This window comes from Triplophysa dalaica, chromosome 9 (assembly GCF_015846415.1).
Source record: "Triplophysa dalaica isolate WHDGS20190420 chromosome 9, ASM1584641v1, whole genome shotgun sequence".
Classification (NCBI taxonomy): domain Eukaryota; kingdom Metazoa; phylum Chordata; class Actinopteri; order Cypriniformes; family Nemacheilidae; genus Triplophysa; species Triplophysa dalaica.
In genome coordinates this window covers 24,592,639-24,612,652 of record NC_079550.1, presented here as the reverse complement: position 1 = coordinate 24,612,652, position 20,014 = coordinate 24,592,639, and the positions used below count along the sequence as shown (strand labels likewise).

General features: G+C 36.9%; 1 protein-coding gene across 1 annotated transcript in view; it reads left to right on the top strand.

Moving 5' to 3' along the window:
- The window catches only part of LOC130428235 (serine/Arginine-related protein 53-like), a gene marked incomplete at its 5' end in the record, with an annotated part of 77,099 nt that overhangs the window by 56,443 nt on the left and 642 nt on the right, over nt 1-20,014 (top strand). Inside the window, 2 exons of the mRNA XM_056756086.1 lie at nt 14,123-14,232; nt 17,904-18,017. Coding sequence (XP_056612064.1) covers nt 14,123-14,232; nt 17,904-18,017 — 224 coding nt within the window. The remainder of the gene's footprint in view (nt 1-14,122; nt 14,233-17,903; nt 18,018-20,014) is intronic.

The following is a 20,014-nucleotide window of genomic DNA, read 5'->3' as shown; positions in this document are numbered from 1 at the left end:
ATTTCACAACATTTTCCAAATGTCATATGTTACTGACACTTAAGCACAAGATCAAGTTTCAGATCAAGTACCGTCTTTAAAAAGATTAGATGTTCCAAGTACCACCTAATGACGGCTATAGAAAAATCACATGAATAAAGAATCAGATGAATCTTCATCTTCAGACCTGAAGATTGATAATACAAACACTTTATTATTTACCAGCTGATTTTAAACTAAAGCTTATTATAGTTCTGATTCGGCAGGTTTTAAAAGCAAATGCAGTAGATAAATATCGACACATTTGGCTACTGCTGTTTGTGTCTGTCAGAGACTTGTGGTTTGTGAATGTAGATTTGAACACACTTTCCGAGTTAGACACTCAGTTAATAGACCAGTTCACACAACTTCATGGTCCGTGAACCACACACAGACAGAAGAGTGTTTTGCGCTGCACTTATTTTCTGTATTTTTAGTAACTCTTTCTCCTTCAAACCCTATTACAACTCCAAACCTCATTGTATTCTCTGACACAGAACCGTTCTGTCTGTCTTCATATGTTCTGCTCTGCTCTCGAGTCGGTGTGTGAATATAAAGCAAACGTGTACCCTTCAGCAGCCAGATCATATATTTTAATGAGGCGTATAATAGCATTTAACCCGTGTCATTAGAGCAGCCTGCTCTTTCACCATGAAAAAGGGGGAAACTTTTCTTAATTATACCGCGTCGAAGCAGTCTTGGTTGGGTGTATCCTTTCTGTGGGTGCCTATTTTGTGGAATGATATGACCATTAAACATTCAGATGGAATTAACCCCCTACGCGCACACACACTCACACACACACACACACACACACACAGCCTCCTAATCCATTAACTTCTGATCTCACTCTTAACAAGCGGTGTTGTCAATCACAAGATCTGTCTGTTGTAAGTGCTTAGTGTACGATAGTTATTTTTAGAAACAGACCGGTTTGATTTGAGCTCACCAAAAGTAGCTCCTGTTGTTAAATATTTAGTGCCGATCTATCATGAATATAAATGCTTCATAAACGAAGGTCTAAAGGTGGCTGACACCAAGACTAATGCTTACTAATGCTGAATGTGGGCTCACACTGACCTAAATGATTTAATTGCAGTGACTCCCATCAGTACTTAAGGGACACTTGAAAAAACACACTTGGCTTAATATTTGTTTTGCCAGACTGTCTTATCAGTGTTTTGGGGGACCAGGATTTGCGCAGCCCCTTGTTTAGAAGTGTTTGTAAGCACATTTGTTCTACAGTTCCATGATATTAATGTTGTACAAAAGATTTATGCACAGGTTTTTGTTTTTACTTTTTGTACAGCAGAATATATAAAAATATGCATGTTAGGGTTGCGCGGTGTATCGGTGCTACGGTAGCATTGGATGCTAAAGCTTCAAAGTGTCAGACATGCGGCTCTGTTTTTCAAGCGGTAGTATTGTAGTGCTGTAGTTAATGTTGCATGTTGCAACGTTCATTTGAACACTTTCATTTGTCTTTTTGCGGCGTTTCTCTCTTAAATGAATCCGTGTTGTGAACGATTCGTACGAGATAATGATTCAGTGAGTCAATCATCAAGACACTTGCTTCGTTCTTAAATGAATCAGATGTTTTGAATGAGTTTCTTTAATGATTCACGGACATTCACAAAAAAAATTGCCGCCACCAACTGGCCGTTTTAGTCCCATTTAAAGTAAGCCTAACATTTTCCTCCATATGCATTACTATAAATGCAATTTGTTGCACATTGATTAAATTTGTTACAATGTTAAAAAAGGTTCTTTAGTAGTTACTACAGTAAACATGGCTTAAATTACTAGACACTAGTGTTTTTAAATCTTCCCACAGTAAATATTAAAGTATGCTAATTAGTCTGATATCACTAATTTATGATGCCAATTAAAGATGTAATATTAACTCAACTATTTTCAAATGTATTATATATTTTTGAGAAAGTGGTGCTTAATCTTCAACTTCAGAATTAAAGATCAGAAAGTCCACGATAAATAAAGATAAACAAGATGATTATGTTGCTCAACATTAGTTGAAATATTTAGCTTTAACGCATATTTCTATTCCATTCGTTTTAGAGTTTAAGCTTTATGAAATATCATATAATATAACGTAACATATATTAGTTAATTAATACTGTAGCAGAATGAAGTGGCACATAAATGAAGTGAAAAAAAATTCAGTGCTAAAAGACTTGATTTAATTTCAGATATTTCATCATTAATATAAAGTAAGACTCTGCACATGCGCAGGGTACACTCGTGGACGGGTGTTGGAGATTGGCGTGTTGGAGATTGTTTTTCTTGTTTTATTGCACACAAAAAATATTCTTCAGCATTAAGAAAAATAAATCCACTTCCGCCTAACTTGTTGACCAACATGCTTGTTATTTTTTTGGGGTTTACAACAAACAATGGCCTTTAGCTGTAGAAGCATCACGGTCAAGAAGTGTAACTGGTCACTCTCAATTGGCGTAGCCAGAATTTTTCATAAAAATATAATCATATACAGGAAATGAATGTGTAAATGAATCTGTAGAAGTCGCTTTGGATAAAAGTGTCTGCTAAATGACTAAATGTAATAAAAAAGAATCATCTTGTTATGGTTTTTAACCATTTTTACATAATTCATCAAAGATTATTAAGAAAAAAACGGTGTTTTCAGCATATGTCCCAATAAATGTTGCAAACAGGAATATAAATACATCTTTTGAGATAACTTTAATAAAATCTATTTTCGTATGTGTACCTTCCATCTAGGTGGATAAAATATTAACTATTTTAAATTCTTTGGCAGTAAACTAATTTGACATTTTGAAGAATCTTCAATCTTAAGTTTTTTTTTTTAATTGATGCAAATGTTATTTGTTAAGACACAAAATCGACATAAATATACTTGGTACATTTTGAAATATCTGATGCATGCTTTTTCAAATTATTTTTGATTTTCTCATCTTGCCAACCGTTTTGTCACTGACTCATTTACATAATACTTTTATCGTAGTATAATTCGACTGGTTTACTGTGGTACTGGATGTTATACTTGCTTACAGTACAGCTTGTGAAGTTGTAAAATATGTCCCTCTCTCAATTATCGCCACTTTTTGACACACTTGGATGATTAATTATAAGCAGGAATCTATGTAATGCATTAAAATTGGTGAAAAATTACTCACTGAACTTAAAAACCCAAATCCAGCAGCCTTCTCATCATTTCTGTGCCGTGGTGAGCCAAGCACTCACTGTTATGTTGACTACATCACTGCGAACGTGTGTCCCTGTCCTGTATTACCCCATATTATTTCAGTGTATATATATAAACATTGTTGGTTACCACAACTTTAAATGTTTTATGTCCTATAAAAAAGAATATGTTCTGTTACTTGTTAACTGTTGTGACCAGAGCATCAATAAAGCAACTTGAGGAAGACACGAGCAGTATTTCTTTCCTCTTTTTTTAACAAATAAAACGAGAAATCGTAGGTCATCACACCCACATTTTCTCTAAGGGAAATTAGTCTTAATGATAACTTGACATTAGAGTAATTCACTCACCCACATGTCATACAAGCTGTCTGTGTGTTTATATCTTCTGTCGTAAACAAATTGAGGCTTATGAGGAGGACTTTCTGGGACTCTTATCCATATGAACTTTAACGGGGGGCTGTTGGTTAAGGTCCAAATTTCTGTTTCATCGCAGCTTCAAAAGACTATATGACACCGCCGATGAATAAGCAAAACAATAAGTCCTTTTTAGGGATGTAATGATTCACCGTGAGCCGGTTGAAAATCAATTATATTATGTGACAGTTCAAGCCAGTTGAGATATTATTTGAATCACAAAACATGTTTTGAACAGCAGGGGCCGCTGTGTTTACCGCAAACTTGGACAACGTGGATATGCTGATATTTCTTCATTGTAAAAAAATCTAATTAAAGCACTGACAAAGTCTTAGTATGTTTATTTTTAAGAGATTTTTGTATTATTCATTTTTATTTGATTTATAATTCGATTTTGGAATTAGTTCAAAAAGAAACGTGCAGTATTTAAGAAATAATAAAAGGGCATTTGTTCATACCTAATTTGTCTCAACTCATTTTGTAAAAATAAACCGTGAATGAATTGTAACGTGAGATCAGTATCGTGAATCGCATCGTGTGCGGAGCGAATCTTTATATCCCTAGTCATTTCCATCTCTTTAAACCTAAATACTCGTCTTGCACTGCCTCCGAGATCCACGTCCACAACTTCCATATTACACAATCACGTTGGAAAGGTTACGCGCAGTGTTGGGTGTAACTAGTTACTAAGTAAATAGTTACTGTGATTTAATTACTTTCCCTTGAAGAAGTAAAGTAAGGGATTACTAAATTTTTCTGTTATTTAATTTCAGTTACTTTTGATGTAATTAAACTAAAAACCTTGTGTAATACAGTATATGTGTGTGCAATAGTGGAATTGACATCAAAATTGAAAGTTGAACTTTAAAATCCGTGCTTTTATGTATTATTCTCTTCTTTGTAATACTTTGGTAATTAAATACTTTTTGGAGAGAGTCATTTGGACAGTAATCTGATTACACTATTGAATATGTTATTAGTAACTAGTAATTTGTTACTTTTTCAGAGTAATTTACCCAACACTGGTTACACGTGACGTAGATTATAAAAGATTTAAACATCCCTGATATGCACATGAACTGACCATTTTTGAACGATTATCTTGCACAAACTCAAACCGTGTAACGTGTCATTCAACTTTCAAGAACTTTTGCACAGTCTTCTTGCTATATTATGACAGTCACGTCTGTTGTGGACGCGGTGTAAGCTGCGTTTGATTTAGTTGTAAAGAAATACTACACTGCACATTATGATTGTTCTCTCGGGAGGCTCTTTGTTTCAGAGTGTCTGGACAGGGGCCTGACCACACAGTACAGGGTAAGGGTGGCCTAACCGCACACGCAACACTGTTTTTTTTAGAGTAACTTCAATAAAGTGTTCAGAGAAACCTTTAGATTATCATGCAGTGTTATGTGAGAAGTGTTTGACTGTGTTTAAACGTGTGTATTTGTTTATGGTCTAGAAAACAGAGATCCTCAGGGTAGACTGTGTGTTGTTGGGTCATTCACACCTCATAAACCCAGGGCTGGTGGTCTCTCACACACGCACACACATGGCACATAGTGTAGAGCCTCTCTGATAGGGTGTGTGGAGGGTCACTTTGGGGTTAATGGGGGCCATCAGTCGTTGTATTTTTAGGAATCGTCAAAAACGCACTTTATTTTAAGGTCCAATTCTCGCTATTAACAAACCATTAACTACGCCCTTTGCCTCAATAAACTCCTCATTTGTAACCTTTGCCAACAACACCAGTTATGGGTACATTTTGATATTGAGATTTTTACATAATCTGAATAATTAAGCTTTCTATTGATGAATGAGTTGTTAAAGATATGACAATATATGAAGGTGATAGAGACGTTTATAACTCAAATCTAAACATTGAGAAAATCGCCTTTAATGTTGACCATTACATTTACATTACATTTAGTCATTTGGCAGACGCTTTTATCCAAAGCGACTTACAGTGCACTTATTACAGGGACAATCCCCCTGGAGCAACATGGAGTAAAGTGTCCTGCTCAAGGATACACTGGTGGTGGCTGCTGGGATCAAACCAGCAACCTTTTGATTACCAGTTCAGTGGTTTAACTCACTAGACCACCATCTCCAGGGGAGGCGCTTTAGCAGGCCATCCACTCACAAAAATAAAGTTTTTATATATTTAGAGTAGGAAATTTACAAAATATCTTCAAGGAACTTGATCTTTACTTAATACCCTAATGATTTTTGGCATAAAAGAAAAATCTGTAATTTTGACCCATCTTATGTATTTTTGGCTTATACTAAAAATGTTTAAAAGTAGCCGGTGCTACTTAAGACTGGTTTTGTGATCCATGAACCCATTTGTTGCTTATTAATGGTTAGTATAATAGTTGTTAGATTTAGGTAATAGGGATGTAGAATACGATCACGTTAATCTAAATTAAATTATAAGACCAGACGATGTTTCTCCCCGTGCCTCGGGGGTTTCCTCCGGGTACTCCGGTTTCCTCCCCTGGTCCAAAGACATGCATGGTAGGTTGATTGGCATCTCTGGAAAAAATTGTCCGTAGGGTGTGAGTGCGTGAGTGAATGAGTGAGTGTGTGTGCCCTGCGATGGGTTGGCACTCCATCCAGGGTGTATCCTGCCTTGATGACTCCTGAGATAGGCGCAGGCTCCCCGTGACCCGAGGTAGTTCAGATAAGCGGTAGAAAATGGATGGATGGATGGACCAGACGATGTAAAATGTTGGTGATCAAGCTCACGCCATCTTGTTATTCCAATCCCTGATGCTGTATTTTTACTCAAAGTTGATCTACTTGATTCATCACTGATGATCATGACAAACATTCCCTTAGAAATTCACAAAATGAAGATAAATGGTTTTGATTTGACTATTATTTTGTGGGCAAATATAATCATTATTAACATTTTACAGTAGATGTCGTTTGACTCCAGTTTAAGAACAACTTCTTGTGGGCTTTCTCTCAATAAAGTAGACGAAGCTTCTAAGTTGAATAAAGTTCTGAGACGGAGGGAAGTGTTGGGCAATGTTAATTAGCTTAATTATCTCCACGAGTCAGCCCACATCATCACTGTCAATTATGTGAAGACAACCCTCTGATTTATAAGACAAGATAAACTACAGCGCTTTAAATAAATGCTGATACACATATCTGTGAATAAATAAGAGACGCACTAAATCTTCAACCTTCATCAGTAAATCTTCATGTTATCCCTGATTACATCAGTTAAGTTTTAAAGGCTAACTCCAATTAGGTAATTACTTGATTTTGTGTTGAGAACTAGCAAATATTGATCGGCCCTCTCTCACTACACTACATGCAGGTTGCCACACTTTTATAATCCAGTGTAATACAACAGTCGAGAGCCTTCGATATCTGGTGACATAAGTCTTTAACTTCACTGAAAAACACATAGAATAATCATATTTTAAAATGAACTTTCGTAATGCAGACTGACGCAAAGCATGCTGAGAACTGGAAATCCTTCTCGACCAATTGTGTTGAATTAACATCTTTAAATGTAGTAAGTTGTTAAGTACGTTTTTTTCTGTTTTAGTTCAAATTTATCATTATACTCGACTCAAATGTAAAATGTGTTTCAGTGGAGTAGAACGTTTTCATAAAATTAAGTTCACATTAGGGCTGGGCGATTTCGCTTCTATTGATTGAATATTTGCTCTCGATTACGATTATTGAGCGATTATTTTGTTTTTGTTTATTTTTCGTGTAGATCACTGACCAGTTTTGGAGTGTAAATATGCCCAACTAAAGGTGGGGTATTTTTTCTAATGAAACATTTTTTAGCATGTTATTTTTAGATACAAGGTATTTATGGTTATTTATTGAACATTTTGAACAATAGACATCTTTTTGTTATATTTTGGAAACATTTCCTCTGCCACTGAAGACGTGTCTGTCTGCATGTGTTGTGATAAATATGGTGTACTTTAGGACCCTGTCACATGAAAGAAACAGACGGACTTTAACAGAGTTTTTAATAGTTGAACAGAGCTTAAAACTCATCAGTCTGTCTAAAGAAATATGAATTAAACGTGTTTCAGTATATATATATATTTCTCACAATATGCACATTTTTGGACTCAAAGTCTTGTGATTACTAAACGGTAGCAGACGTGGAAGAATGTCTGGCATCAACCGTACCTGTCTTTCTCGCATATTACATAAACACAGAATATTCAAATTCCGTTTGAATCGGGTCATTTTATAGTAGACATTTGATTCTTTTATAGACATACGTTTCATGTTCATGTATGTATATTCCCAAAATAGATTGAATATTTGAAGTCTCTTTTGCTCTGGTAAGAAAAAAGTGAGGTATAGCGGCACGCATCGACATGGATATTAAAGGGAAAGAAATGGAAATAACCGACCATCGGTTAGAGCTTCTTAATGTCGGTTTCGATTACTTTTCGATGAATCGCCCAGCCTTAGTTCACATTACTTAATCTGTTTGATTCTTTTGAGCATTTGAGTTTACGGTGCTTCACTGGTCCTATTGTAACAATATTGTGCAAATGTTCACTTTTACATGACTCATATCAATCCCTTCAATCACATGCTTGGTCTGTTTCTGGATACATTGAATGTATGTCGTTTTCTCATCCATATGTGGATTTACACACTTGGCTAGACGTTGTTAGAGGAAGACTTTGGCCGTGACGGCAGACACTCCTCACCTCTCTCTTCATTGAGATCTAATTTGTCAAGGCTGAGAGCAGGGGGGTATTAGTTATGCAACTATTGACAGGCCGTTTTGGCCTGGTAGCTATCAATTGAAGTCAGGAAATCAATGCTCCTAATAGCTGCTTGTTACGCACTTGATGCATTTTCAGGGTTAGCATCAGCTTCTCCAATCAATGCAGTCAAAAACTATTATCCGACTGATACCCAGGCGCCTTTTCCTTTAAAGAATCCAACAGCATCCTTCTACCATCTGTGTCTTTCACATATTCCGATATGGAAATGCAGGTCAACCTTTTCATTTTGATGGCCGTCGGATGTTGTGTGGCGTAAACAAGATGTGACTGTCTCGAGCTGAAAGAAAAAGTATTCACTTGTTACACCCAGGCCTGTATGTACCGTCTGCGTGTCTGTAAAAATCCCTTCACGCACTCGGCGTAGATTCATCAAGAGAGGATCTTCATTTAGACACCAGATCTGCGCAGATAAATAAGGGCATTGCTAATGGATGTGGGACGAGCCGGGTGGGTGTCAGAGGTTTGCCGTGATAAATCATTAGATGGAAGGTTATTGGAAATGCAGGGAGATAAAAGACTGAAGAAGCCAGTAATTGCCTTAAAGATCAGACTACAACGCATTAGCCTGGCTTTTACAAGGCCAGTCGGCAACAAAAGAGCTGTAATTTATGAGCTCAGCGTAAAAGAATAGCATAATTGCATTAAAAATTAATGCTAATGAGGCCTTAAATGGGGAAGGTGGTTATTATGAAAGTTTGTATTCATCTTCTTGGCCTGAATGATGGCTAGCGGCTTGATTAATGGCTTGTATTCGATCAATTAGCAGTGCCCAAAATAAATAAATCTATCTGCAGAGACCAGACTAAATTGAGTATTGAATTACACGTCTTGTCCTGATACTGAGGCTTGTGTATGTTCCCTTTAGTTAAACGTGGTGTGTGTATGAGTGGCACATAGACATGTTATCCGATGCATCTGATGGTTTTCTTCACATGTGATGATGTATTTGTTTATTGCGAGCTCTCCCAGATGTCTATTGGTTAGATGTCGTAACGCCTTCTTGATATTCAAAAGCCCCTTTTAATTTGTGGCCATTTGTGACCGATGAGCGGTTGCTTCATTATTTGGTTATTTGTTTCCATCAGTGATGAGAACTGATGTTTTTTGTAGTTCATGGAAGTAAGCCATTCAATTATGGAAAGAGTCGGGCACGGTGATGTTTTGTGCTCGCTTTTGCTCGACGGATCACCAAACTGGTGTTGAGTAGTGCAATAATGCCCTCTTCTGGTCTGGTCTTCCCTGTCTGCAGAAACTGGACAGTTTGTTGGATTTCATGATTTCTAATATTCTGTAGTGCTTTGTTTGACTTTTATTCAAATAAATTCCCAATTTCTTGCTTGTGTATGAACATACATGGGTACAGTGTGCAATGACATGTTTGAGAACAATGGAGAACAAACATTGAACACACAGTTCAATCAACCTATGTACTGTATAAATAGAGTGAATCTCTGTGTGGTCAGAGAATGCTGTTAGTTTTGTGCAATGTGGCGACAGTGGACTCTAAATTAATTTTGTGGATAATGTGTCAATATTAAATGTCAACTTTGACCTGGCCTTGTGCTGTCTTCCCCGACAGGAATATTGATTTTCCACTATCTGCTTCGCTTGGCCTCCTCTCACAAAGACCATTATTTTTTATTTTCCTATGAAATACATCTTCCCTCACTGACATCTGACAAACAGCATATGGAAGGCATTTTATCTACCAGTAACGTGTTTGTCCACATATATGAGGAATAATGGAATCATGGGCTAAGGATGGTTTATCACTGATATATGTGGGTTGGTTGTCTGTGTCTGTGTATCAGTCATTAAGATGTGCAGCTGATGTTACAGAAGAGTGATATGTGGGCGATTGGCGACCAGTAGACTCCTGTCGTGTAAAGGAGAAGCGTGCCAGTGTTTTTCAACATGTCATGTAGATGCCAATAGTGAACATTTTCAGATGCAAAGTGCGTATCTCTCACATGCTACAGATGCACAAACATTGGTAAAATGGTTTTGGTAATAATAGACAAGAGTTATTTATTTTCCATTAGTTTGCTGGTCAGATGTGTTTAACAACAGTTGCTAAAGTGTTTTGTGAAATATTTATACTCCTTATTTTTCACAATTTATGTAATGTTGCTGCTCTGTTTAACTTCTTACCTAAATTTATTTTTTACATGAATCTACACCCCATACACCATAATGACAAAAATAAATGTAAGTGTGTTAACTTGGAAAATTTACTAAATATAAAAAACAACATTACCTAATGATCAACCGAACAAAAGGGTTTTTTGTTGGCTGAATGTAAATATGTAAATATATAGATCTTTTTTTGGTATTTTTCTACAATTGTACGTATTTCAAACAGACCAAAACTTGGATCAAATAACTGTTAGAACAGTTTGTGTTGAGTGCAGTTTTGCCGTTGTGTCATGCAGTTACACTTCAACATTGAACACACAAATCTCAACCACGGTACAATCAAAAACCATCATTCATTAAAAACACTCTAAACTCAACAGATAACTAACAGTAACATTGATGGGCAAACTTTCTGAGAAAATTATGGCCAAAGACTTGAGAATCTAAGTCCAGTCAACAACATCATCTTTGTTAGAAACATGTTTAAGCTAATAGTTTAGTATATGCAAAACAATCATTTGACTTATTTAACTAATGTTCAATGTTCAAGTTACTTATTTATCTTTGTAGGGAGAACGTTTTGCAAGTTGGATTATTAAAGTGTATTCATGCAGTTTACTGGGACAATTGATCTCAAAAGCATTCCAGTTTTGTTTGTTGATGTTTCTACACTTCGATTTCCAAATGTCTATGGGAAAATCCAGATGCTTTCGGTCGAGGGAACCACAACTGCGATAACTTCCGGGTTGGCCTACAAAAACATCACATCTCTGCGGCTCCCGGTTAGGCCTGTGAAGATTTTGATGACTTATTTTATTTACTTGGTGGGTTTTTTAATCATTCATATTTGGCTGAGTGGTTAATAACACATTTTTCTATGGTTTGACAAACTCAGACTTTAAAGGTTGGCAGAAGCATGTAGCCTCCATTTGTGATTATTGGAAGTAGTTTGGAACAACCAGATCTCTTTCTTGAGATGTTCTCCTGGCCAAACTGAGGAATGGATGGAGAAGGGCCTTGGTACAAGCGTACAAACTGTCGCTCTGGTTGAGCTCCATGATCATACAGTATATGCAGACGGGAGAAACTTACAGAATGATGAACATCACTGAAACACCACCAATCTGGGCTTTATGACAGAGTGGCTTCAGACTCGAGCGCTTCTCAGTGAAGACGCATGAAAATGTGAAATTTGAAGAAAAAAACTTGAATTTCAGTTTCATGCATCAAGTCAGCACGGACTGGGGGACTTGACAGGGTCGAACAGAAAGCTCAACGGCAAAAAAATACAGAGATTAACCAAGTATTGAGTTAAGGGTATGAAGAATTATGCAGTGTAATTATTTTATTTTTTATTTTTAGTCAATACACCAAGTTGTTATAAATAAAAATAATGTTATGATTATGGTGTATGGAGTGTAGATTCATGTTAAAATTAAAGTTGGTATGAATACCTCCGGAAGCCACTGTTTACACGCAGACATTTCTTACGTGCTGATATGATAAACAATATCTGTTTTGCTATGAATGAATAAAGAATGAGTGTTTAGAAAGCTACAACTTTGTGGCGGCCAGCCAACAGTGTCCACCAGAAAAAATGCTCATGAATAAACGTGCTAAATAAATCTGTGAAATGTTTTAAAATCTTAGAACAAAATAAAAATGTGTGCTGAAAATTTTGAGACAGGGTGATGAATCTGAAAATATGAGTGCTCAGTATAAAACAATACAAGTTAATAAAAGGGCCTATTATGGTAGATTAACTCTTCATAGACATAATGATTGTTATACTCTACAAACTGTATATTCAATCCCCTAACCGTTAACCTAACCGTCATTTAACATTTTCAAATAAAGATAATTTTGTTTGATTTATAATCTGTTTGTCTCATGGGGACCGAAAATGACATTTTGTCCTCACTATGGAGTTCACCAGGACCATGGAAACCCAACGTATGTGCGTGTGTGTGCACGGCTTAAAAACCTGAGCAAATATTTATTTATTCATTAAACAAGGCGAGCGAGAAAATTGCTCCCTGGCAGTTAACAGATTATATTCATTCTTCTCATTAACCAAGTGAAGTGTGTGCAAACACTGCTTTTGAGTTTATCAGCATGTAGAAGAGAGTAAACTGTATTTGAGGATTGTAGGGCAGGGTTTCATTTTTTGAAACTATCTGTGCTGGAAATTAAGACAAGTACAGCTTATAGTCGGATGAATTGAATAAGTTAATAGAGAGTAAAGTGGGTATGTTGACCGAGTAGACAATCAGTGAACCCTTCACAAGCAGTTTGATTGACAAGCGATCTGACACGACGATATTACGTCCTCCTGTGACTGACCGACATTTTGTCCGACAAAAAAAAAACAGTCCAACAAATCTGCCGTAGTAGTGCTTTAGTGATTCATATGAAAAAATTGCTTTTTAATTATTGTGATAGTAAACAGAGATCTATAGACCCAGCTTTAATGGACGTTCACACTATAACAATAAACGATAACTAAGTTATAACTTATAAAAATCATTCTAAATGAAGGAGAATAGCGGAGTTCTCATCACAACTATGTTATACCATATAGAAACCAGACATGACTGTAGTGCTGGAATCATTAATGTACGAATTACAGACAGAAGTGTTTTGGAACACATTTCAAAAACGAATATGCACACGTAAAAGATGTGTAATGTGAATCGGGCCTAAAACACCACATTAAGCTTAGCTATACATCCATTTGTGTGACAGTAATGTTAGTAGCATACTGCATCGTACGAGTTTAGACTTAACGTAATGGTCTGCTGGTGTGAACACAAATATAGCTATACTGTTTGTTTCAGTAATCTCATATCCTGAATTTATCCCACGAATGCATATCGCAGACCTTTCTGTCTGAAACCAGCATGTAATTTTTCCAGAAATTCTCACTATTTCCCCAGAGAGTGCACACATTTACATCGGGAACACATGGCTGATACCGAAAGCATATCAGACATAGCAACAGGAACGAAGGGGGCGGGGTTTTTGCGAAAGATCAATTGACCGTTTAGGTGTCAAGGTCTTTGCACATACAATCAGAAATTTTCATATGCGTTTTTTCGTATTTGGCGCTCGTTTGTTCGGTGTCTCTGGATTGTCGAAACGCCTCTCAAAATGCTTGCTATGGTTGCGGAAAATGCAGAAAATCGAATCCAGCACAAATCTGTTTATGACGGACGAATCAGGGGCAGTGTTTAAATGTGATTGACACAACATAAGGTCGTATTTATCTTTTAATGTACGAAAATTTCGGTCTCAATGTGCAATGGCCCGTAGTCCTTTATCACATCTTATTCTTTCAATTTCTATTTTAAAATACTGCATTTAGCTCTTTTCTTAGCATTTGTGGTATGCTTATGTATTCTTTTTTACTCTAGAAGTATACTGACACTCAATGTGTGTGTTACCCACTGGTGCATGGCACTCTCTTGACCCTCAGTGGTTTGATACTGTTCATTTGCTTTATCCTGTAACTTGTGACCCGCCGGCAGACCTCTCATCTGTCCACCTCTTTCTCTTTTTTCCAGTAGAGGAAGTCACTCTGGCGGAGCAGGTGAGGAGAATAAAGAACATCGAGGCCATCGAGAGCGACTCTTTTGTTCCTCAGGCTTTCAAATCATCTCGGGATACCGTCAAGGTGCGTCTCCCTCTCCATCTTTATTCTTCTCAAATCTTGGCCTTCCTTATCGTTTTCTTTATTTGATTTCTCGCCCCTGGGTTACGTTCGGTTTGTCTGTGAATTAAATGATTCCTATTCATTGTTGTTTGCTCTGTGCAGCTGTCCGTAAGAAGGCTTTTAAAAAGCATTTGCCCAGCGGTGTATGGGCCTGTGACGGTCCCTGTCCACTCTCCCCACTGAGAGCATTAGTGAATCTGGTCCACCGTCAGCATTCGCGTCCACCGTCCAAATTAGATTGCTAACAAATGCTCACTGATCTCTGTGGCCTGAGTCAAAGTGACAGTTGATATGGGCCCGTGTGATAGATTATAGGGCAGCAGGACTGGGCGGCTGTTCTGTACGGATCTTAGACATCATTGACAGTGGCCTAACTGTTGCTGGACCAGCATTTGAGCTCCACCTATAGATCCCTGAATAATGCAAGAACACATCTGTTGATGAAGAAACAAAAGCATGCATGGAGAATAACTACAAATAAAACGTATGCATGTATGTGATCTCCTAGGGCTGGGTGATATATCGTACGATTCTTATGCTCTCAGTTTCTCAATGACTTATGATATAATACCTCCAGATCTAAAAGCCAGAGGGCGCTCTTGTGCAGAAACTCAGAATATGGGAAACAGAAGAAGAACAATTAGTTCCAGGAAATGCCTGTGCTCATATTCTATTGGTGTTCTTCAAACCTTTTCAGGTATTTTTATGATAATTAATTAGATTTATAGTAATGATGATAGACGAGTGTTGCTTTTTTAAATGCACGTAATAAACGACTCAATCTCGTAGTGATTTTAGATCCAGCCGTTCTTCCTACTGATCAAACAGCCGTAGTTCACAGCCATAGAGCTGCGCATAAAACATCGAATCTATTTCAGAATCGATTTGTGAATCGCGATATATATCGGCCAGCCCTGTGATCGTTGTTGTGTCATTCAAATTGACACACAAACAATTTACATTTAACAGCTTGCGTACGTGTTAACAATCATATATTCTTTCTCCACGTTTTGCTAATATTGCAAATTGTTCTGGTATATTGTCATTTTAGGTTTCCAGTCCTGATAACGATGTTTCAAATAATAATATACCTAAATTAAATAATATACCTCAATTAAATAATAGACGGTTTCTGACAATCCAACATTGCATTTATTTCAGGTAAGTTTCAACGGTGTACATTTTATAGAGAAAGACTTGCAATAATATCACGTATCTTAACATACCGTGTAGTGTCCCTCAAATTCTACTATTAGAGATGTAAAGATGTGAATGTTTTGAATCACAATTATAGCGAACAAAATTATCAGGCTTGTCAATATTACCGCGATTTGTATGTTCTGAAAATGTTAACCAATTTAATATTGAATTTACCTGTAAATGTTCTTTTGTCTGATTGACATCAAATAAACAACATTAATATAAGCCATGTTGGGGGCATGAGGTAAAAGTTTGCTAGTTCAGGTTAAACAACTTTAAGTGAGTAAATCAGATTTTCATATAAACGAGTCGGCCATAAATATAAAATTCACATAAACAACACAATTCATCAAATCATCTGTCTACGTGTGTTGTGAGAAATGAGTGTACTTCAGGGACTTTTGGACGTTACTATCACCAGTGTTGGATGTAACTAGTTACTAAGTAATCAGTTCCTGTAATTTAATTACTTTTTTAAGTAAGGGATTACTCATAGTTTTTCTGTAATTTATTTACAGTTACTTTTGATGTAATAGAGCTAAATACTTTGTGTAATAATTGTTTGTGCAATAGTGGGATTGACATCAAAATTCTAAGACATCAAACGTTGAACTTTAAAATCCACGCTATAATGTATAATTCTCAAATGTGTGATACTTTGGTCAGTAAATAAGACTACAACATGTAGTATATATTATTTATTTGAATGAATTAAAATATCTGTTTCATGTCTATCCTTGAATCACTGAACTAATCAAGATTGATGTAGGATATAGAAAGTAAATGATATCCCTAACTACTATTATTATTATTATTATATACTTTTTTATTATGATGTGTGTAAAGCTGCTTTGTAACTATGAAAATTGTGATAAGCGCTCTGTAAATAAAATTGAATTGAAAATCTATTAAAAGTAATGCACAGATATCTGCTCAGGCCAGAAATAACCCTATTCCACACCCAAGACCTGAGGAAACTCTTGCCCATCATCTGTGACCGCAGACGGTGCTGTAGCTATTCAGAAAGAAGAAAAACATTAACAGATCAGCTTATCTGCCTAAAAGGAAGCAATGTTTGTACTGTCACTGCCATCATGTGTTTATGTATAAAATGGCACCGAGCATTTATTTACAGGGACAATCCCCCTGGACAAGCACGCTATGAGATAAGAGTTTGTCTGGAGATGTGACGGTGTAACTATACACACACTACAGCACCCAATTCTAGTGAGTTGGTATCTCTCGATACTCTTAAAGCAACGATCAGAAGTTATGAAGTCATTAATATTCCTGGCTGTTATAAAATTTGTAAAATCACATTTTTTTGACACACAGAAATAAGTCTCAGAATGTTTCCAGAAGAAACGTTTTGTGCCCGTCTGTGCACAAGGGTCTACGGGGGTCTTATTTTACCTTCATTTGTATTTTACAATAAACGATCGATGTTCAGATGCAAACCTTCGTGAACACATTTGATGATATCATCACGTCATCTACACATGTTCTGTTTGAAGAAACGTGCACCGCCCAGTCGAATAGTGTTGTGATTACACGTCAAGAACTAACAAACATCCACTACAAGTATAAATATATAGACTTATATCTAAATGTGCAGTAAATGTGCATCAATATAAAAACAGAGGCGTATTTTTGCATCCTTGCAATGTCTCTTGTCTTACACCAAAAGAGTGTTTCTAATTTAAATACAACTTTCCTCACATCTATTTCTCACATTGGCAAAGCTGCTGAAATGTGTTTGAAGTGTGCTTTCATATCATTCCTTCTTTATTTCTTCAAATGAATCGAATGAAAACTTGTAATGACTTGAAATAATAATAATAAAGTAAGGGGCAGGCAACATGGGTCCTGGAGAGAACAGGACTGACATTACAGACCACTGGACTTAATAATAAAGTAAAATAAGAGATATTATGAAGTACTTAAATGTTAAATATAAAATATTTACAAGTGGTAAATATTATGAAAATTGTTATGTTGAAGTAGCTGAGGTCCTGTTAAATAAAAGAATATCTTGAATTATTTAAAGGAAGGAACTTTGCTACCATTGCAAGTGGACTTCTGAAACGTTTATATAATATGAAGAGTTGATTTCCAAAACAAAAAACTGTCACTCTTAAAAATGAAGATAGCATTTTAGTTTTTAATCAAAATCATGTTATTTTATTGTGAGTTCCAATTAATATCATTCAAACTGTACTTGGTTTGTTTTGATTTAAACCATAATAACTCAAAAAATACAATTTACACAATAAAAACACGATAACGCAATAAAAGACATTTCTATACATATGCCGGCGTAATGATGTTGCCCCTACAAATCGAGGTGGATTTGAATATGAGGAATATAATACGTTTGATGATTCGTGTGGTTTCTTTTGATGATTGTAAAAGTCAAATGTGTTTCATCTTAGGCGGCTGAGATGTCAGAGATAAAGAGCGAGTCAGAGACTGCCGCTGTGAAAGAAACCACCTCTCTGCCCACTTCCATCACATACAATGACAGCGACGGCCTGGCTCACCCCAGTGTAAGTGTGTGTGCTGTTAATCTCTCATGCATCTGTCCGATCGAAAGAAAACACTTTTTTACAGTTTAGCAAATGTTGACACTTTACATTAACGTTCTCTTTAACTAAATGATCACGAGGAACAGCTTGTGTACACACATTGGTGGCATCCACGTTCAGGATGACACATCTAATTTGTACATAAAGAGTGATGTCAACATCTCAGCACAGCCTCAGGTCTCGACAATGCCTGTGCTGAAGTAGGCTGTGAGATGAGGGCTCGCTTGTTATGGAACAGATCATCTGTATCATAATCACGACTAAATGAATGACTGTATCATGAGACGGCCGGTCTAAAATACTCCAGGCTAAATAAAAGGAACCACGTTTCTTAATTTCATTGATGGCGTTCACATGAAAGATGACACGTTAAAGGGACAGTTCACCCTAAAATAAAATTCTGTCATCATTTACTCACCTTCCAAATCTGTGTATGTGACTTTGTTCTGATGAACACAGAGGAAGATATTTGGAAGACGCATCTTTTTCCTACTATGGGAGTCAATGGAAGGTGTACACATTTTTTATGAGTAGGTCATAAATAAATAAAATATAATGATTGTCTAAAATTCATCGTTACTCGTTACTACATTGCGAGCGTACATAGGTTGTGCGAAATCAGAGAAATTTTTATACACTCGCCCTTGCTGACAATACTCAGTAACGCCACTATTTTGACCGAAAATGTGATAATGACTAACACAAATGATCTACTTAATAGTATCATCGTGGATTTAAATATGAATGCATATAGCATTAACAACTTGTGGATGAAAAAGCAGTCAGTAACCGCAAGCATCACATCAAAGCGATAAGACATCTGCCAATTAGTTCATCGAACGTTCGTTTTGTCTCTTCACTACTTTCCGGAAGGCCTGCTATCACTAGTTCTTTTTCCCCGAGACTTATCGTCTAACCCCAATCCAGAACTGGTGCATTTTTACAGATCCACCACTTGACAACCCACTCAGGGCCCTTCCCGTGCACCCTCAGTAATATCGGCTGACAGAATTTCCTATGAAAGCGTGCTCCATCTCGCTCGCTCCGCAAACTGGGTTATGTGTGACGAATGCAGATGAGCTTGACAGGCTGATCTATGGCAGCAATATGCCCGAGGCGAGAAAGCTCTGATCACCAGTAATGATTCAATCATTTAGCCGCTACTGTATCTACTGTAATTTCAAACTCGTTAGCCGCGCGTCACCGGGCGCAATAAGAGTCAGAGGAGGCTCATTGTTTCGTGTCGTGGAATCACCTACATACAAGGAAGCCGACGACAAACATATGCAGGCCATTAAAGCTACATGTGCGTGCGTTTCCCAGTCAGACAAAGACCCCGCAACGCGCGCTACGGGGGATCTTAACCTGATGTAAATGATACGCTTCTCCCCGTAAGATGCACACGCGTGCGGCGGGATGGAAGTGATCAGTCTTTCGAAAGTGCAGATTTGATTTTATGCCTCTTGTGTTGTTTGGATGAAGGAGATGAGTGATGAGTGTTGGAGAAGAATCCGTAACTTCCAAACTTAAGGAACTCATAAGCGCAACTAATGCGGGAATCACTCAAATTCTTCCTCCACGCTGACATCCAAATCAGCCGTGTGCATTTTCCTGTCTGATGTGTTTATGATGCAATACCATTTACACTTTCTCTCAATCGAATCACTGCCATGATTGTCTTATATTAAGCTGACAATTAGAGAGCGGGCTTGAAATCAATGGGAAACATCGTCTCTGATAGACAACATCATCATTAGACCTCGACCACGATATGTGAGGAACGCCTTCGTTTTAAAGGCCATCCGGCAAATATTCACATAAAAAATACAACTTTTCTAGATATAATGTACGTCAGATATACATGTTGCATGTTGGACTACATCATTTGTTAAAGTATCATGTGAGTACATACAGTATAGTACAGGTGACTTGTGTATACTTAAGATAAACTTGATTGA